General features: G+C 35.7%; 1 protein-coding gene across 1 annotated transcript; it reads left to right on the top strand.

The window, feature by feature from the left end:
* The first annotated feature begins 11 nt into the window (after positions 1–11).
* TOPORS (TOP1 binding arginine/serine rich protein, E3 ubiquitin ligase) lies at positions 12–21,828 on the top strand. The gene is made up of 2 exons (XM_074280825.1): positions 12–274; positions 14,012–21,828. Exon 2 carries the CDS (start codon positions 14,015–14,017, stop codon positions 16,997–16,999), a length of 2,985 nt encoding a protein of 994 aa, XP_074136926.1. The 5' UTR covers positions 12–274; positions 14,012–14,014; the 3' UTR covers positions 17,000–21,828.
* Positions 21,829–22,233: the final 405 nt, after the last annotated feature.

Here is a 22,233-nt window from a genome sequence, read left to right as displayed (position 1 = left end):
CGGTTTGGTAGGAGAGCGGATGTTGTCTTGTGAGAAGCCCCGGGGGAGGATCCCATCCAGTGCCTGCGTTAGCCGGGATCCCGCTATTGGTGACCTGCGCCCTACGACACAAAGGTCGCCGCTGCTGGCTCCTCCTCTGCCTGAAGCGGGGAGGGGAGAGACGCTTTCTGGAGCTGAAAGAGATCGAGCGGGTTCGTGCCGGTCTGCGGCTGCATCGTTTAGGGGTTTCCCCGCGATAGCCTTCCTTGCCCGGGAGACGCCGGAGCTCTGAGAGGTAAGCCGTGGGGGCGGGCGGGAGGCCCGGGACGAGGGCGGCGGCCGAATTCCGGAACCCCGGCGTGTCGGGGGCGCTCCTCGCCACCTAGTGAGGTTGGGCCCGGGATTTCGAAGAGCTGGGCCGGGCCTTGGCAACTGTGGCCGTTGCTGCGGCCTGGAGGGGGCTCCTCGAACCGGACCGAGTCTGGAGGTGTGTGTGGTGGTGGTGGGGACCGACAGGGCCCTCGAAGAGCCTGAGAAAATCTAGAGGGGCCGAGGGATCAATATGGAGTGAGGTCCTGGGCCGCAGCCCCCTAGGCCTGGGAGGCGCCCAGCTTCTGGATTGAGACGTTGTTCTCTGGGGAGAGAGTGCGAATTCCCTCAGCCCTAAGATCCGTGTAATGTGAGCACCTACTATGTGCCAGGCACATGCAGTGCTATAAGCTAAATGTACAAAGAAAATTATCCCTGCTCGTTTCTATTCCAGTGAGGGCAAATACATGTAGGTGTGCCCGTATTCATCTTAAATATGTCTGTACTGCACACACACGTTGGGAATTCTTAACCAGTGATCTTTAACTTGGTTTTAAGGATTTTTTTTTTAATTAATCGTATTTTGACTTTACTAGATTTCCTTGGTAATCTGCGTATTTTGTTTTTGAGCTTGTAAAACGTTTTTCTGAAAATGTGTCCTTTAAGCTTCCCAAAACTGTCAAAGGTGTGATGACACAAAAAAGGTCACAGTACGTAGTAGCTATCGTGCTTAATATATCTATTGGATGTTTAACCAATAAGAGTGCAGGACCTGGAATTAGGAAAACTTGAGTTGAAATTCGGCTGAAGACACTAGTTATGTAAGTCACTTACCCTATGTTTACTCTCATCACATCTCTAAATTGGGGTTAATAATAATAACTCCTACCTTCCTGGTTTACTGTGAACATCTAATGAAAGATATCAAGAACACTTTTTAAAGTGTTAACCTTAACCTTAAAGTTTGCAAAAACACTAGCTATTTAGCACTTATATAGTGCTTTAAGGTTTGCAAAACACTAGCTTTAGCAATTATATAAAACTTTACAGTTTGCAAAACATTTTATAAATATCTTATTTTATGCTCATAACTACTATGGGATTTTGGGAGTTATTTTCCCCATTTTGTTGATTTGGAGGCTGAGACTAATTGACCAGTATAGAATTACACAATTAAATATTTGAAACAGGATTTGAATTCTTCTGACCTGTTGAACTTTGGTTCGGTATACTTTTCTTTTGAAAACTGCATATCTTCAAAGTCTTGGTCATTTTAGAGGGAGGGCACTAGCATTGGGAGGGAAGGGTTGGTCAAGAAAAATATGCAAAAAAGATGGTTTTCAAGCTTCATCTTGGAGGAAAAGAGGAATGCTGAGAGAATTCCCCATTAGGGGATGATCTCTTTTAGAATTGGAATCTTGTTTTTATGCTTCTTTGTATCCTTAGCATAAATTAGCATTAGTTCTTGGAAGTCTTTTTGATTCCAGGCATGGAAGACTACCTGTGCCTTGGCACTGAGAGAAAGATGAAGAAAATGAAGCATATTGAGTTGACTAGAGAGCTGGATGCTTTGGCTGTATTGGAGAGCTTGAGTCTTATAAAGAGACTATTTTGTTCACCAGGCACTGGGAAAGGCATATATATGTGAGGTAGAGCAGACTCCATGACATAGATACCTTGGAGGTAATTTCAAGGTAATTGCCGATTGGGTTCCAGACCCCTAAAATAAAACAAATATTAATCATATATAGCACAAAAAAGTGATTCACATTTTTTTTTTGTTTGTTTAGCAGTTTGCACTAACTGTATTAAATGTGCAGCAGAAAAGATGTTTGCTACCTTAATTACAAAACACTCTATTGCTCCCCAAAGATGCTAACCATCATCTGAGCCTTCATTGAATTGAAATCTTTTTGTTGGTAGAGAGTTTTCTTGCCTTGATGACTGATCAGGATGGTATTGCTGAAAGTTGGGGATCACTATGAAAATTTTTTTAAATAAGAAAAAATTAGTTTGCTGAATTGAGTCTTCCTTCCACTTGAACACTTAAAGGCAATATTGTATCTCAGGAATAAGGAGGCCCAAGGAAGAGGTGAGGTAGAAAGGAGAAAACAGCCAGTTGGTGAAGTAGGAAGAACACATACATTTATCAATTAAGTTCACCATCTTATTATGGGCAAGATTCATGTTGCCCCAAAACAATTATAATATCTCTGAACACAGATCACCATAACAAAGATAAAAATAGTGAAAAGGTTTGAAATATTGTGAAAAATTACCAAAATGTGTCAGAGAGATGATGTAAGCACATACTTTTGGATAAAATGGTGCTGATAGACTTGCAATAGGCAGGATTGCCACAGACTTTCAATTTATAAGAAAAATGCAGTATATTCAAATCGCAATAAACAAGATAGCTTCTCCAGCTCCCCATCTGGTTATCATTTTAGAAGAAGTCTGATGTGTCAGAATTAGAAATCTAATTCTAACCATCATCTTGGGATGGGGGTTGGGGATGCTGTAAACAGTTCTGTAATCATCTTTCAAACTCTTTTGTGCACAAAGTGCTATGCCTAGATCCTGAGAATAGAATCAAAAGAACTTGTCTTCACTCTAGGTGGCTTTTTTTTTTTAGTACTGGCAAGATATATAGGTAGAATGTGCCTAAGGGGAAAAAAGGATCCAGGCAAAATATTCTAGAAAATTTGATAAGCATGAGATCATTTTCACTGGGAAGAAAGCTTCCTGGAGCACATAACTCCTAATTTTCATCCTCAAAGAACCAAAACAACTAACTTAACATTAATTAAATCTGCTTGTTGCTATGCATACAAATAACCATGGATGAAACAATCCCTACTATAGAAAGTACTTTACTTTCTTTTTTTTTTTTAGTGTTTTATTTGATTTATTATTATAATTTCTTTTTTTTTTTAAATTTTTTATTATATATATATTTTTTATAATATTATCCCTTGTATTCATTTTTCCAAATTATCCCCCCCTCCCTCTATTCCCTCCCCCCGATGACAGGCAATCCCATACATTTTACATGTGTTACAATATAGTCTAGGTACAATACATGTGTGTGAATATCATTTTCTTGTTGCACAATAAACATTAGAATCCGAAGGTACATGTAACCTGGGCAGACAGATATTAGTGCTAACAGTTTACATTCACTTCCCAGTGTTACTTCTCTGGGTGTAGTTATTTCTGTCCATCATTGATCAACTGGAAGTGAGTTGGCTCTTCTTTATGTTGAAGATTTCCACTTCCATCAGAATACATCCTCATACAGTATTGTTGTTGAAGTAGTACTTTACTTTCTAATGGAGGAGGCATAACACAAGCACATGCAGAACAAATAGAAAGTATTTAAATACATGCTATTTTAGGAGAGAAAGTACTGTCAAGAAGAATACAGAAAAGCTTCATATAAAATGTGCTGCTTAACCTGCTCTTGAAGTATAGGATTCTGAGGAGCAGAGGTGAGGCAGTGAATTTGAGTTATGGGAATTGGCCAGTGCAAAGATGGGGAAGAGAGAAAGAGAAAGTGTGTATATTTATCAGAGAGGGAACCACTTTGGCTGTATTAAATTGAATGAAAAGAGAATCCTGATATCCGATAATATTTTTTTAGTAAGGTTGAAAAGGTAATAATTTAAGAAGAGTTTTTAAAAGACAAATAGAGGAATTTACATTTGATCCTAGAAGCAATAAAAGGAGCCTTTGGGAGTTGATGATGTAAAAGAGTGGCATGTCTGGATCTTAAGAGAAATCCTTTTGGCTTCAATATATTGGAAGGACTGGATAGGGAGAAAGGCTAGACGACCACTTGAGAAGTTGTAATCTAATCAAGAGCTGGTGGAGGATTGAACTAGAGTGGGTCCTCTGTGTATGTACATATTACATATGTGTGTGTGCGCGCATATATAAATTATTTCTTTATGAGTGCCGAGTGTGTAGAGAAAAAAAGGCATAGGACAAAACCATGAGGAATACCCACAGTTAGAGGATATGATGAGCAGCCAAAGAAAACTGGAAGAGCAAGTCAGGTAGGAGAATTTGAAGAGAGCAATGCTATGAAAACTTTAAAGAATTAATCTGGAAGAGACTACCAGCATTGCTACATTGCACAGTTGAGAAGGATGAAGACTGAGAAGACCATCAGGTTTGGCAATTTAGGACTAAGTGGTAACTTTGAAGAGAGCAGTTTGAATTGATTGATGAGGTCTTAAGGCAAATTGCAAAAGAGGAATCAGAGGCATAGAGAATAGACAACTTTTTCTGGGAGTTTGGCTGAATGAGAAAGGACAGAGAAATAGAGGATGATAGTCTAGTAAAGGTTTATAAATTTAAAAAAAAATTTTAATAGTGGAGGGGGGGGAGTTAGGCATGTTTTAAGATGGAAGGAGAGAGGAACCTGTAGATGAGAGTGTGAAGATTCCAGAGAGCTTGGTTTATTTCAAAGTCTGTTTGAGATGAAATCAATTAAAAGTGGGTAAAGGAATTGTCCTTAGTATTAAAGACTGCCTCTTTGTCAGAATGGGGGTGGGGGGGGAAGTGGTAAGAATGGAAAGTTATATCACTTTGATTTTGAGCTGAAGAAAATGGAAGGGGGTTCTCTAATGCATGACAGTATTGTATGATTAGTAGTGTAGTGAACTGGAGTCAGGAAGATTAGGCTTCAAATACTGCCTTGATACATTTACTGTGTGATCCTTTGCCAGTCGTTTAACCTTAAGCCTGTTTCTTTATCTGTAAAATGGAGACAATAGTAGCGCCTTTACTGAGGTTTTGTGAGGAATAAATCATGATATATATATACTTTGCAAATTGCCATTGTAATATCAGTTGTTAATCTTGATGTTCATTACAAGCTCCTTGTCACAGACTGTTCTCTCAGCTTAGAATTTACTCCCTCTTGAATGTTTTATCTCTTGCAAGTATTCCTAGCTTTCTTTAAAGTTCCTCTTGGGAAGCATGATCTGCACAAAGTCTTTCTGGATTCATCCAGCTGCTAGTACTTCTCCCCTCCAAAAAAAAATTACTTTGTATTTTGTGTGTGTGGGGGAAATTAATTGCCCCCAGTTTCTTTAAGAGCAGAGGCTGTTTTGTTTTTTTCCCCAGGGCCCAACCAAATGCCTGGAACACTATGAGCACTGAATTAATGCTCCTTGATTGATATGAAGATATGAAGAGAGTTTGTTCCAGCCCTACCCTAATACACAGATGGGAAAGCATAGAGGATCAGTTTTGGGACCTGCTAATAGTTCATTTAGCCAAAGCAAGATTATGTGAACAGGGAAATAAAGTAAAATGAGTCTGAAAAAGGAGTTGAAAGTTGAGAGAACAGCTTGCTTTATTTCATATTTTGTCCCTGTGCAGGATCCAGTGAAGATTTTTTTTACTTAAATGAATCATAGAATATAAGGGAGAGTAGACCAGACAAAGCATGTTAAAGATTACAACTGAAATTTAGATAGGAAAATAGATCCATACTTAACAGAAATAATTTATCAACCAACATTTTACACAGAATGAAAGTCAAATTTTTAAGTCCTTCATTGATAATGTCTTAATCCATTTTTGGAAATAATGACACATCTGCTGCCATCTGTAATGGGAGACTGCTAGGCTAATTAAAAAATTAAGAGGCTTAGATAGTTAGCTACCAGCCCTGAAGTTAGGAGGACCTGAGTTTAAATCTACTCTCATACACTTAACACATATTAGCTGTGTGACCTTGGGCAAGTCACTTCACCCCAGTTGCCTTGACACAAATAGCTAAGTGAGGTTTGAAGAGGAGTAACACCAATTATTTAAAATGTAGCCCTCCCTTTCAGGTTGGTAATTCCTATAATAATAGGTATTTGACCTGTCATTTCATTGATCCTAAAGAATTTCTGGGTGAGGAAACTTCACTTTACAGGTAAAGCTCAGTACCTTCAGCCAACCTGAACCCTGTTTTTAGTCCACGGCATAAACTCCAATCCCTGAATTCTCTCAATTCAACCAGACCATCATCCTTGTGCTGGCTACAATCTTCCTCTTTTTATCTTGACCCATTAAATGGAACTAGTGCATAACTCTACAAAGTTCTTCTGTCAGAGTCAGGTGGAAGGTACAGTAAACAGATAGCCCTGGGATTAGCGTCTGGAAGACTTGAATTGAAATCTAAATTCAGACACTTAATAGTTGTGTGATCTTGGGCAATTGGTTAAACTTCTTTCTGCTTATGTTTCTTCATGTAAAATGGGGTTAGTAATAGCACATACTTTCCAAGGTCTTGAGGATCAAGTGAGATAATTTGTCAAGTGGTTAGCACAGTCTCTGGCATATTGTAAGTGCTATAAATGTTTATTCTTTTTGCTTGTTCTCTTGAGCCTTTTTCGAGGCATTCCTTATAACACCACCTTTTAATGTTTCTTCAAACTTCCCATGACTTCTTTCACTCTTTAAACTAAGAACTGAACCATAGGCTCATTTTACAAGCCTCTTTTCTTTCCTTTATCCCATATCATTCATATGTTTTATACTATGTCCTCCTTAATCCCTATCTCAAATGAAGAGGCCATTCTTTTTACCAAGGCTAATCCCTCTACATATGCAAATGATCTCATTCTACCATGTCTTCCTTCTCCAAGAAATCCATTCCTCAAAATTTTGCTGAATCTTCATTTAGGACATGCTCACTGAGTGATCCATTGGGTTCTCTCCTGAACTCCCTTTCTTCTCCCTTCATACTATTTCACTTGTTGAGTTCAGCAGCTTTCATGGATTCAATTATCATCTCTAAACTGATGATTATCAGATTTACTTGTCCAGTCCTAACTGCTCTGTTGAATATTAATCTCCTCAAATCTGACCTCAAGTGTGGATTGAGTGTATTCAACTGCCTATTAGACATCTCAAACTGAATTGAATGTCCTAGAGACATCTTAAATTTCAGCATCTCCAAAGCTGAATTAATTTTCTTTTTCCTTCAAATGTTTCTCCTTTCTGGGCTTCCTTATTACTGTCAATGGGGCCCCACCATTTTTCTAATCTCCCAGGTTAGAAATAAGGTGTCATTTCTATTCTTTCCAATCTCTCATCCCACCCCAAGTCCATCATGTTTGTTAATGATCATCAATTTTACTTTTGTAACATCTCTTCTTTGCCCCTTTCTCTCATCTGACATTTCTACTTCTTTAGTATATTCAGGCTCTCATCACTCCTGGTCTATTTCAGTAGCCTGTTGGTTAGTCTTTTACAAATTTCTTCCAACTCCTGGTCATTCTCCACTCAAGCTCAGAATGATGTTCATTAACTCTAGTGGTTCCCTATCACCTCCAGGATCAAATATAAAATCTCTCACAACCAAAGACCTTCATAAATTGCTTCTTCTCTTTCCAGTTTTAACCACTTTTTACTTTTCCATGTACTTCCTGATCCAGTGATACTGACCTTACTATTCCTCACACAAAACATTCCATCTCCTGACTCTTGGCATTTTCAATGATTTTTTCCTCCCTGGGATAAAATGTGAGATTTCTTTCCTTGTCTCAGTCTCTTAGCTTTCTTGGCTTTCTTCAAGTCCCTATTAAAATCTCATGTACAGGGAAGCTTTTTCCAATTTCTCTTTATTCTAATACCTTTTTTCAATTTTTTTCTTTTTATTGTGTATAAAACAGTACATAGAAGTATTTGCATCGGATTGTAAGATGCTTGAAGTTTTTCCCATTGTTTTTTTTTTTTTTTTTTTTTTTTTGGGCCATTCTTTTTGTCCCCAGCACTTACCACAATGCCTAGCATATAGTTAGCTCTTAATAAATGCCCACAGATATCACACAGAGCCAGTAAGTCATTTATTCAGTTGAGAGGTGAGAGTTGAACCCAAACTTTTCTGATACCATGACTAATTTCTTATCCATTAATCTTCAGTGCCTCCCATGTGCTATATCAGTTGGTTTTATGGATATAAATATAATTGATGTCTTATAGCTTAGACATCTCTTTACCAGTTTTATCAGATTTTTGAGTAGACCGTTTATTGCCATCTTAATATACAGTATTTTATTTGTGCTTCTGGTTTTTATTTTCCTCTCATTTTTTTGTCTTCTTTGGGCTATTGTAATCTTCATAGAATGTCTTAACCTGTGGGTTTATAGTGAGAATATTTAGTCTTCTTGTGGTCTTTTAACAAAAGGGGGGATACTTATCTTTTTTTGAGGGGAAGGGTAATTGTGGGGTTAAGTCACACAGCCAGGAAGTGTTAAGTGCCTGAGGCCAAGTTTGAACTCAGGTCCTCCTGACTTCAGGGCTGGTGCACTCTATCCACATATATGCCACCTAGCTTCCCCAGATACTTGATCTTTATGGTACAGTTTAACTATAATCCTCTCCAGTCAGTAAAAGGAAGTTTGGATCCTTTTCAAGATTTTGATTTCTCCATTTAGCCTTTTCATTTAAGTATAGGGAAATGGCATGCTTTTATTGAGAAGAATATGAGAAACATTTTTTTTAAAAATTAGGAACTTCAAACGTCCACTAAAATTGTTTGTACTCCTTTGTACTATGGAAGTAACACCGGATTCTCAATGGTTGTGTCTGTGAGATCCAAAACTCTGGCATGTCCTCTAAAAGTGGAGAATCTTTGAATCCAGTTTTTCGTGATAGAATCCATTGATAGACCATATATTTCTATTGTCCAGTGACCAAGGCTTATCTGAATTTGTAGAAATTGGTCATATTTGTTCTCAAAAATTCCCTGTTAAAGCTAACTTAGCTATTAGCAAATTAGTTTGTCATTTTAAACATAATTGTCAGTTTAATACATGATCTTGAGAAAGATCATCTTAGAATAGTCAGTATGAAAAAATTAGTGAGTTAATCAGTTTTGCTTAACATTTCTTAGGAGAGAAGTGTTTCTATTAGTGAGGAGGAGGGAATGTATATCTGCAGTGGCCAAGCAGATATACATTCTCTCCTCCTCACTAATAGAAACTTGCAAAACAAAGTAATCAACAAATCTTTAAAATTTTGACTGAATTTAACAGGATTTAAAATGTAGTAAGTGTTATGTTAAAGCATTTTTCTGGAAATGCACCATTTTTATAATATGATCATTGAAATAAGTTTGTAAGTGATTCAGCATCTTCTGTTGTAATACCCTGGAAAAATTACTTACATAAATTATGCAGAACCCCTAATCAGTATCAGCATTGCTAAAGTACCTCTTTATTTCTCAGAAAAAAATTAGTGATAATCCTTTCTGTTTCCAGACTCACCTTTTTATGTTTGTTTACCCTTTTAAACTGGAGACCTTCAAGTCTGTATTGTTCCACTCTTCTCCTCAGAAAATACTAGCCTCTGGTTATCAGAGAAATTTGAGTTCTTAAGCATTTCCAGTAGCTTAGCATGGGGAGGAATATATGATATTTTTAAATTTGTCTTACACATTTTGAAATCCTTTTCATGGCTGGTGGTCACTAGCATTTACTATCACAGGTTGTTATAGAGATTTGATTTCTTGTTGAAATATATGGCTCTGGATGTGAAGAATGGTAAACTTCTATAGGAAGAGTTCATTTTATAACTAGGCCCTTTCTAGCTCCTATTTGCTTTCCTCCACTTGAATGCTTCTCATTCACTTCGTTTAATTCAAATTTTTAGTGCTCAAGTTCAGATGTTTTTCTTAACTTGTGATCTATGAAAATTATGTTGTGTGTGTCTGTATGTATAGTACATATACACTAGTGTAATATAATTTCCTTTGTAATCTATATAAATTTAACAATAATCTGAGAATGGTTTATAAGATTCATTAGACTACTATGAAATGAAAAAGAACTTTAAATGGCTTCATTTTTCTTTATTTAAAAATTAATTAAAACTTTATTTACAAAACATATGCATGGGTAATTTTAATTTTTCAACATTGACCCTTGCAAAACCTCTGCTCCAAATTTTCCCCTCCTCTCCTAGATGGCAGGTAGTCCAATACATTAAATATGTTAAAATATATGTTAAATCCAATATATGTGTACATAATTATGCAGTTTTCTTACTGCATAAGAAAAATCAGATCAAGAAGGAAGAAAAACAAACTGCAAAAGAAAACAAAATGTAAGCAAACAACCGAGAGTGAGAATGCTATGTTGTGGTCCACACTTAGTTTCCATTGTCTTCTCTCTGGGTGTAGATGGCTTTCTTCATCACTGAGCAAGTGGAACTGATTTGAATCATCTCATTGTTGAAGAGAATGGCTTTATTTTTAAAAGAATACTTATTTTAAATGATTTTAAGTTGTTTCTTATCATTATAGTTGTACCCTTCAACTAATCCAGCAGTTATGCTGTAGCTAAGTATAGTAAGGCCTCAGTTGCATTATTAAAAATAATGTGACAATGTCCTAATATTATAAAGTTACTTTGTCTTATTTGAATGAGGCCTAATTAGTTGTCCTTGAACAGGAGATAATTTGACGACTAACCTTAATTTTTTTACGAGATCAATATTTATTTTGCTTATGATACTCAAAATAATAATCATAGGAATTTTGTTATAATTTAAGAGAGGACATTCTGTGTAACTGGTGAAATTCTGTCCATTTGAACCTTGCCAAGCAGAAATGATTTGTCTTAAACGATTTTTTTCTGACAGATTGACTAAAAGCTCTTTTCTTTCAGATTTTTTTCATAGATCAGTATAAACTCCAAAGAATCAAAGTTTGAGATGACCAAAGTACAGTTTAGAAAAGCAAGATAATTGATTGTACAGGGATTATGGCCTGTTTTTAGTAGCAACTTTCATATGAGAAGTGATTATGTTGTCAAGGACATGTAACACTGGGAAAAACACAGGTAGTAAGGCAGAACAATAAAAGATGAACTTCCCAAATTTTGTATTGGTATCCACAAAATATCAAGAGACTAACGAAAAAGCCTCCAGAACATTTGATCATCATTAAATGGAAGGAATTGTAAAAATCAGTGGATGAAAATTTGAACAGGAAGATATGGTTTTCAAACTGTATTAGTAGAGGGTTTGGTCATATTTGTTGAAATAAAATCTCAAAAGTTTGAAACAGTTTTCTTTTAAGATCACTTTGTCTGGGCTTGCATTGGGAGATGCAGTTGAAGACAATTACTAAGATAAAGGAAAAAGGACTGATAGTGAATAAAAGAATTCCATGACCAATCCGATATCTTTTTTTAGGCTATTAGTTCAAATCTATTATCTAATATTATCGATGACTTAAAGCCTTTTTTAATCGAACTGATCATTTTTTACATGAATTCATCAGTTTTGCTTGTTCTCCTTTTTGCTAGCAAATAATAAGACTGATTGCTGAGCTGTTAAGTAAGAGAGTGTGTGTGTGTGTGTGTGTGTGTGTGTGTGTGTGTGTGTGTGTGTGTGTGTGTGTGTGTGTGTGTGTGTGTATTTTAGGAATAAACAATATGATACAGAGCTTAATCAATTAATGAGCCTCATGTATCAGTCTCAAAGTAATTGATTTGACTTTTTTGATAAGTCTGCAATTTGTAATACAGTAAGAATTGTGAAGGTCTTCTGTAATTCTTTGGATTACCATTTGATGGGAGTGTGTTATAATGATGAGCAGTGTGCATTTGTAGTCAGAAAACTAAGGTTCAGATATGACTTCTGTGTATGTGTCTGTGTCTGTGTCTGTATGTAGAGACAGACATCTTGGGAATATCCTTGAATGTCTTCGGGATTTACTTTTTCTTATCTGTAAAAATAATTACTAAGGCTAGAAAACCTCTACTGGCCTATTACACATGAAATGACTTAATTTTTCTCAATTTTAAAGAATTTTAAATCTTTCACATCAGGTAAATTGGTAACCTCAACACAAAATGCAGAAGTTTGATGTACATAATGTATATTTTGCACATGAGCATAGAAGGAATGTGGTTACTTAACTATATTATGAAAGAAAGATAAATGAGACTGAGGCATGAAATAAAAGTAAACTAGGTTGGGGCAGGAGAGAATAGAACCACAATGCAGGGTGAGGAAATGTATATAGTCAAGGAGGAGAGGGAAGGAATCATAATGATCTTATAGCCTAAACCTATCTAATGAAATTGGAAACTGAGACTTAGAGAAAGAATGATTTTTCTTTGTCACACGTGTTAAATAGCAAAACTGGGATTTGAATACCTGTTTTCTGATTCCAGATCCAATTAGCCAGTGTCAGAATTGAATAAAGAAACATTAAGTAGCAAGGTAGACAAAATCTTCAGTATTAGGTAGAAAGTCTACTTGCAATAACAGATAAGGAGGAAATAAGATATGGAGGGAAATTTGTTAGGATCACCAGGTGAGAACTCGGGTTGTCTGGACAGTGACAAGGTGAGAACTCAGGTTGACTTGACAGTTCTCTGGCTCAGACCTTTGGTTCGGGCCTTTAAAGGAAGTTTACACCTTAGGAATTCTAAGAGGAACAATTCATTGGTTCTAAGTAATTCCCACAAGCCCCTGGGAGTACCCACAAGTCCATTCTCTGGGAGGATAAAAAGAGGCAACATTGAGCCTGGAGAGCAGTCTGGATTGGGGAAGGACAAGATCTGGACAAGATTCAGAGCCAGGATTCAGGAAGAAGAAGAGGCTGGCTGGAGGCTCCAGAAGCCTCCCAAGAAACCTGCTCATAGAGGAAAAGATTATACAGAAAAGAAACCTTCTCCCAGAGAAGGATTACAACTGAGAGTCAATCAGAACATTACACTCAAAGGGTTTAGAGCCAGAGAACTGTCAAGTCAACCTGACTCACCTTGTCACTGTCCAAACAACCTGAGTTCTCACCTGGTAATCCTAAATCTTTTTTTTTTTTCTTCAGGAGAAAAAAATTTTTTTTTTCCTGGCAATCCAACAAATAAATTTTTTTTTTTTTTTTTTTTTTTTTTTTGAATTTTTTATTTTATTTTATAATTATAACATTTTTTGACAGTACATATGCATGGGTAATTTTTACAACATTATCCCTTGCACTTACTTCTATTCAGATTTTTTCCCTTCCTCCCCCAACCCCCTCCCCCAGATGGCAAGCAGTCTTATATATGTTAAATATATTACAGTATAATTTAGATACAATATATGTGTGTAGAACCGAATTTTTTGTTGCACAGGAAGAATTGGATTCAGAAGGTAAAAATAACAGTTTACATTCATTTCCCAGTGTTCCTTTTCTGGATGTAACTGGTTCTGTCCATCATTAATCAATTGGAATTGGATTAGCTCTTCTCTATGACCAACAAATAAATTAACCAAAGGACAAACTCTGGCAACTAACAATTAATATAAAGTAGTTCTGAGTATCCATTCTTTGAAAATCACCTTTGAGGGGAGGGGATGGGAGGAAGGAGGGGAAAAGTTGGAACAGAAGATTTTGCAAGGGTCAATGCTGAAAAATTACCCATGCATATGTCTTTAAAAAGCTATAATAGAAAGCGAGAGAGAGAGGAGAGAGAAAAGAAAACCTCCTTTGATTGTTTTTCAGAAATCCAAATAGAAAAATAAAATTCAGTGATAATAGCCTTCTTTTCAGGTCCCTAAGTAAAGAGTTTCTCTTTGTTAGTTGAAGAATTTAACCACTCTTAAAGTATTTTTACTATTGTATGTTGTAAGGTTCTGTGTTTCATTTACTTCTGTTTTACTATAATTTCATTCTTATTAAGGTTAATCTCATACTGTTGTTTCTTTTTCTTTCCAGGTAATGGCATCAGCAGCTGAAGAATTTCCAGTGGACAACAACTTTTCACCTAAAGCTGGCACCAGCAAGTTGCAGTGGACAGTTCCTGCTGATGCCTCTCCTGATTCTAAGTGTCCTATATGTTTGGACAAATTTGACAATGTGGCATATCTGGGTCACTGCTTACATAAGTTCTGTTTCCGATGTGTACAGGAATGGTCAAAAAACAAAGCTGAATGTCCACTTTGCAAACAGCCATTTCAGTCTATTTTCCATTCAGTGAGGGCAGAAAATGACTTTGAGGAATATGTCTTAAGGCCCTCATATAGGAACATGACCAAGGAATATGTTCAAGGCTCTCTTGCTAGTCCTGATGGGCGAAGATTTCGCTACCGAACAACTAGCTGGAGAAGGGAAAGAAGTGCTTCTGCTTATTCTCAAAGGAGTGCTTCTCTCAGAAGGACTGAAACACCACCTGACAATGGAGTCCTGTTTGAAGGATTATCTGCTCCACCAATACGACAGAGAGATAGTGGAATTCATCATATATTGAGACAGGAAGGAAGATCCTTGCGGAAAATTCAAGAATCAGACATGATTAATTTCAGAAGAACACTATATCGTTCTGGTATTCGTGTTAGACATATTCAAGATGGTGGCCGCTATAGGGATATTTCAGCTGAATTTTTCCGTAGAAATCCTGCTTGCCTTCACAGATTAGTTCCATGGTTAAAACGTGAACTAACAGTTCTCTTTGGAACTCATGGATCTTTAGTCAATATTGTTCAGCACATCATCATGAGTAATGTTACTCGCTATGACCTAGAGAGTCAAGCTTTTGTCGATGACTTAAAACCTTTTTTACTTAATCGAACTGACCATTTTTTACATGAATTCATCAGTTTTGCTCGTTCTCCTTTTAACATGGAGGCTTTTGATCAACATGCTAATTATGACTGCCCTGCTCCTTCATATGAGGAAGGTAGCCAGTCAGATTCTTCAGTTATTACCATATCTCCTGATGAGGCAGAAAACCAAGAATTAGATACTAATGCATTGACTGCTGGTCAAGCTCCTTGGGATGATGAAACTCCAGGACCTTCATATTCAAGTTCAGAGCAAGTTTATGCAGCTGTGTCTTCTCCTTTAAATACTTCTGACAGTTCAGATGAAGAACTTGTAAGAAGTAGACCCCATACTCCAATGGGTATAGTAGCCAATCAGGACCTAAATGATGATGCTGATTCTTCATCAGATAATTGTGTCATTGTTGGATATGTTAAGCCATTAGCTGAGAGAACTCCAGAACTTGTTGAATTGTCCTCTGACTCTGAAGAATCCGAATCTGAGAAAACTGAGTCTCTGAAGAAGCCAGATCCCAGCTCCAGTGACAGTGATTTTAGTAGATGCTCATCTCCACATTCATTTGTTTCAAAAGATGGCCAAACAAATAAAAGTCATTGTAATTCTGATACCTCGCCTTCTGGTAGGATACTTAGATCAAAAAAGGAGAAACGATCAGTTTCTTCATCTCCCAGGGATTTGAGCTCATCTGTGACAATAATATGTTCTCCATGTAGTCATAGATTGTCCAAAAAGAGAGGACGATCAAGAAGTTCAGATTCATATTCTCATGGCAGAGATGGACATGACCGAAAGAGTTTTAGGAAACATCATGGAAAGAGACGGACAAAAAGCAGGCGATCAAGAAGCAGAGATAGCAGTCAACTTAAAGATAGAAAAAACAAGAAAACATCAAGAACTAGAGATAACAGTTGGTCAAGAAAAAGTCAGACAATATCCTTAAGCAGTGAAAGCACTGTTTCTAGAGAGAGAAGCAGATCAAGGTCTCGGAGCAGTGATCATGGAAAAAGAAGATCAAGAAGCAGAGATAGGGAACGATACTATTTAAGAAATAATTATACAAGACGATATCAGTGGGAGTATACTTACTATAGCAGAAACAGGGATGGCTATGAATCATCATATAGAAAGAGAACTCTAGCTCATTATCCTCGACAATCTTCTAGTCCAGAATTTAGAATTCAGACCTTTTCTGAACGGACAAATGCTAGGAAGGAAAGTAGTCACAATGAAAGGAGGCATTACTACAGTGAAAGGCACAGGTCAAGGAGTCGGTCCAGTAATAAATCAAGAGATGTGTCTGTAGGATCTGACCGAGTAAGATGTGAAAAACCTGGAGGGAAACGAAAGTACAAAACTCGACATTTGGAGGGTACCCATAAAGAGACTGAACAATCTTATGAAGATTCTTCCAAGGGAAAGGGAGAATGTTTTGAGAAATCTTCCAAATTTGGTGAAAGCTACAAAAATGAGAGTGACAGCTTTTCAGATAGATCCAGCAAGGATAGACACAAGAAGAGGAAAAAGAGAGCCCGGAGCTTAAGCGTAGAGATTGTTTATGAAGGCAAAACTACTGATGCAAATAGACATCATAAAAAGAAAAAGAAAAAACACAGGAGAAGACATAAGAGACATCATGCAAGTAATTCTTCACAATCTTCTCCAATTGTGATTACAATTGAGACTGATAGTGACAAGGAACCAGAAGTGAAAGAAAATATTGAGTCTGACAGTCATGCCACCTTGGTAACTCAGCAGAGTAAAACAGAATCTTCCTCTCCTGTCTTGGGGCCAATTGAGAGGAAAGATAGATTTTCCCTAAATGATGAAATTACTATGCTGGACAAGGAATGTGAAATCACCTCTTGTAATGGTGATTTGGATAGTGTCACCAAGACTGTAGATAATCTTCCACTCCAGGAAACCTCAACTGAACAGACTTCTGCTGTGGGACAGAACACCTTTGTTTCTGGTATGGGCAACCTGCACATTGACATTGAATCTATACAGACTGAATCATCTGTACACTTGCCATCTCCAAAGACATCAGTAATAGAGACTTCTCCAGAAAGACCATCGTTAATACTAAGACTGCCAAAACATCTCATAGAGAAATCTTGTATTGGTCCCGAAGAAAAGACATAGCATGTTTTACATTTAATTAAGATATGTAGATATGAAATTTTCTGGTGAAGATATTTTTTCTTCCCTTGAAACTCTTAAAGTGACTTTCAAGTTAAGGTTTTGTTAAGAGCATTTTATTCAGAAAGTGAACAAAACTCAAAGATAAGCACTTTTGAGTAAGAAAAAAAAAACCTTGCTTAACAGTTTATTTAAAACTTGTATTCTTTTTTCTAAATAAAAATGTAAATTTTAGAAGTTGTAATTCATAAAGCCATATTGAATTCTCATTCTGGAAAATACTCAATGAATATTTTGAAATTATGATTTTTAAGAGAATTATTATGGAAATTTGCTTACAAAACTTTATGATGGGTAAAGTGTTACCATTTCTTTTTCTTTTCTTTTTTCTTTTTTTTTTTTTTTTTTTTTTTTTAAGAAAATTTGTATAATTTGAGAAAAGTCTTTAAAGGTTAATTCAGACTATTTTTTATCAGCATGAATTATTTTGATTTCTGCCAAGAAGTAAGTTTTCATATTTTTTGTATACAAGTCTAACTTGATTGCTAATGAAATGAGTTCAGCAAAAAGCTCAATAAAGCAATAATATTTTAACCAAAAAAAAAAAAAAAAATCCACAAATTTTCCACCACAATGTTTTTCTAGCATAGTGTGACATGCTTGAATTGAAGCTCAGTCTTAGAAAATGTTAGCCTTTTCTTTTCATATTTGATTTTCAATGGTCTTTAAAAAGTTATTCAAAATATATTTTTGTCCACCTAAAGTTTAAGCTTAGCATTTATTTTGTGAAATATTTTATCTTAATTTGATATTACATTTGATTATCCTCAGTAGGAATTCATTCATGTCTTATCCCGGTTTTATAATTGAGAAAATAATCATTCAGATTAAATACAAATTTAGAAGTTGAGCAGCCGACTCTAGATTTTTTATGAATTTGAATTTTGAATAATATTTCCTTCAGTTTATATATTGAATTATACATCATATACATCATAATGATAACCATACATTATAAGAATAATATACAAGTGGAAAATTAGTTTAGAAGTGGTAATGAGAAACAAAAGCTTAATATTGAGTTCATAAAGAAAAGTAGAAGAAATATAGGAAAATATGATATAAACAAAGTTTTTATTTAAAGAAATGTGTTTTGAAAATGAAAAAATTTAAGGGTATATCTAGAAGATATTTTCCTCTATCCATGATAATTCCATATAATTTTTTAAATAATTTCTTAGTAATTTGGATTCAGTGATACAGCTTTTGAGTATAATTTGTGATTTAATAATAGCTGTAGCTGTCATTTGAATATATTTCACTGAGTGGTCTGTAAAATAACTAAAATTACCTGCTAAAGAATTTCTTCAGTACCTTTATCCCTTTGTTTGACTTATATTTCAGCTCTCCATCTTTTCATCCTCATTGGTTTTAAAAGTATTATTCTTTTCAATTAATCATCATAAGTAATTCTTAGGATTTTTGTCACTTTTCTGCCCCTTGATAACAAAGTTGGTCTTCTGTAAGAAATCAATTTGTCATTGAGTTTTAGCAGTATTCTATAGACCATATAGGTCAACATACATCAAGTGCCTACATAGGGAAATTGTCCTTTAGGGCTAGAAGAATGTATGATATACGTAGTTCCTAAATGTTATGGAGTCTGGAGGCTTACAAGGAAAAGAGGAGATACAACATGAAACAAAACTATGACATTAAGTGGAATGTGACTATGTAGGACTCCATAATTTTCATTTGAAGTCCATAGAGGAAGAACTCTTTGAGCTGTCATAAAGGATGGGTAGGATTTCATCAGGTTTCAGAAATGAGTAGTAGACAGCCCAGCTACAGCGAACAGTGTGAGCATGAAATGTGTATGTGAAGAGTATAATATTTTAATTTAGCCTATGACAATTTATTCCAGTTTATTAAAACCTTTCTAGGAGATATCCATTTCAGGATTTAAAAGTTTTTTTCAGTTCACGAATTTAAAAAAAAAGTTTGGATTTATATTTTTATAATCCATATTGTAACAACATTAGTTAAAAATAAGATTTGTGGCTTAAAGTGTCTTTATTTTCTCTATTCCCTTGTAATTTTTGCTTTGGTGAATTTTCTTCTGTAATTTAGAATTCTAAAGGAAAATTTAACTATATCAGAAAGATAAGTAGCGCTTTGAAAACGGAAGCAGATGCTTAATATTTGAATGGAAGTTAAGGAGAAAGTTTGTTCTGATCCTGGCTTTAAATTGCATGACATTAAGCAAAGTACTTACCTTCTCTAAACCTCATTTTCCTTATCTGTTAAATGAGAATATTGAGTTAGATCTTAAAACTTTTTTGGTCTCAAGACCCCTTTACACATTTAAAAATTACTGAGGATCCCAAAGAGCTTTTGTTTATTGTGGATGGTTTCTTGATTTTTATGGTGTTTTTAATTAACCTGATAAAGTTTTAAAATATTCATTAAAATTATAATAAATGTTACATGTTGACATGAATAACATTTTAATGAAAACTATTTTCCAAAACAAAATTTAATGAGCAATATTATATGCTTCTGCATTGATCTGTTGAGAATAGGCTGTTTTGATTATTAAACTATATGAAGAAATGCAGCTTCACAGATACATAGTTGGGGAAGGGAGTATTTTAATAAACATCCGATATCTTAGTATCATGAAATTCATTTTGATGTTGCAGATCACCTGAGAAAGTTGGGATCTCCCGGGCTTTGTGGACACACTGAGAACTACTGATCTACAGGTTCTTTCCTATTCCACCACTCCTAAGATGGTTTCTATACTTAGCCCTTTTATTTAAAGACCTTTTTTTTCCCTATTAATTTGCCAATCTCATCAAATGCTTTAGTTATTCAACACACTGTCCTTCCCCTCATATAACATTGAAATTGCCAATTACTGTCTTCATTTATAGAATCAGAATAGGAAGAGGGGCCCTGTAGTCAATAACTGAAAGAATCCCCTTAATATCTCTGAATGGTAGTCTTGTAGCTTCATCTTGAAAATCTTTAGTAATGAACTTCAGTGAAGGCTTGTCAAGATGAGTGAAATTTAAGATAAAATTTGATTTATCAAGTCCTTGAGCTTGAAGGAAATAGGCTTTTGGGCAAAAAAAAAAAAAATCTGATTTGGTTTGAGGATAAAAAATGTTCAGAGAAGCTTTAAGGCAGCATCCTTCACACACACACAAAAAAATACTTAGGATCTTCCATGTGCCCAGGACTGCTACAGAGATAGCCCACTTAAAGCTTATAACTTTGGGAAATAAGTAATGCTATTCTTATTTTAAGATTGAAAAAGCAGAGGTTAAATGACTTTAAGTCATACAACTTAGCAAGTATCTGAAACTGAATTTGAATTTCATGACTCCAGTTATCTAAGGTTCCAGGTTATCTAGCTGCCTGTAAAAGCAGAAGAGCACAAAATTTCATGCATTGGATTCAATTATCTCAATGCCTTTTTGTCTTGCTCTCATATTCCTTACTCCAGAGTCATCAGGCATGGACTCTTGAGTTTTCAACATGTACATGATATATAGGCATTTCTCAACATGTCAAAAATGGCTTTTTAGCCCAAAACACTCAAACTGAACTGTCATGTTTCTATTATATACCCAGACTTGGAACCTCGGAATCACCCTTTTTTCTCTAATGATTCATCTGCAATTAGTTGCCAAACTTTACTCATTCTTCCTCCAAATTCTCTCACATAACCCCTCACATTGCCACCATTCAAGATCTCACCTTGCCCATATCATTGTATATTCTTCAAATTGGTCTCATTCTTTATCTCTTACAGTTTGTGAAATTGATATTCTTTATCAGTGATAAGTAATGTTAAATTACTCTAGTAACTCTCTTCTACTGGATTAAAATATAAGTTCCTCTTCTTGGCAATTAAAAGCCACACAACTTGTTTTCAACAGTTTTTCCGGACATTTCATCTTGCCGCACTTAACACACTTAGGCTTTAACTAAAGTGAAACATTTATTTATGTTGACTGCATACAGTAATCTATTTTCTGCCTTCTTGCCTTTGCATAGTCTGTTCCTTATGCCTGAAATGGTTTCTTCCCTTTTCTCTGCCTTTTGGAATCCCCAGATTTCTTTTGCTTAGGTGCAACAGTGCTATATTATATAGGTTTTTCTTTGGTATTACTGGTTGTCACTGCTCTTGCAGCCTCTGTCACTTTGTATATAAGTAAAACTTTGTAAATATTTTGCATACTTGTATATATGTTACCTCCTTCACTCCTACCCCCAGTAGAATGTAAACTTGAAGGCAAGACAGGTACTGTTTTTCATTTTTTTGCTTTTTGAATCTACAGTGCCTGGTACATTGTTGGTGTTTAAAGTGCTTGTTAAATTGAATTGACTTTCCTAGAGGATTGAATATGATAGTTTTGACAGGAACCTAGGGAGATAGTAGCTTTGGAACTTAACTCTTTCAGGATTCCTGCCTGAACATACCCACTAATATGCTCCTGATAGCCATGAATAATCAACCTTAGGGTTTCAGAGCTAACATGATCATTTAACCAACTTTGGAATCAACTATATCTGATAAGGTGGACCAGCAGACCTTACCGTCTGCACTGATTATGAACAGGACCTGTGGGGTATATCATTTGTTTCTGTTCTCCATGCCCCCAACAATTGCTATTTGCCCTGTGACTTTCCTGTATATGTCATCTCCACCAATTAGATTGTAAACTCCTCGAGAGCAGGACTATCCAGCATTTCTATTTGTATTCCCAGTATTTAACATAGTACTTGAGACAATAAGTTCTTAATAAATGTCTTTTCATTCATTCATAAGCATGTCATTTCTCAAGGGGAATTTTAGGGGGGAGATGACAGTTTATTCAGGTCATGGGCAGTGGATTTGTGATAGGGCTTTGCATGATCTGATAATTGTCAATCATCTATAACTTTAGCAAATTTGGAAGTTTTTTCCAATAAGTTAAAACTGTCAAGCTGTAGTATTTAATGAATGTGCTTGACAGCTTGGGGCAGTTAATTGCTAGTATTAGCCATACCAATAGCTGTCTATTAAAAAAAAAAGTCTGAGAAACTTAATTCCCCAACAAGGACAGGGAGAATTCAGCTGTGACCTCCGAAGAAACACTTGGTTCTACCAGGGCCTAGAAATAGCTAGGTAAGTGTAAAGTATCGATTCATTTTGTCTTTTGAAAGAAGTTGATGAACACCTCTCA

Source organism: Sminthopsis crassicaudata, chromosome 1 (genome assembly GCF_048593235.1).
Source record: "Sminthopsis crassicaudata isolate SCR6 chromosome 1, ASM4859323v1, whole genome shotgun sequence".
Taxonomy (NCBI): Eukaryota; Metazoa; Chordata; class Mammalia; order Dasyuromorphia; family Dasyuridae; genus Sminthopsis; species Sminthopsis crassicaudata.
This window is presented reverse-complemented; position numbering and strand designations above follow the sequence as displayed.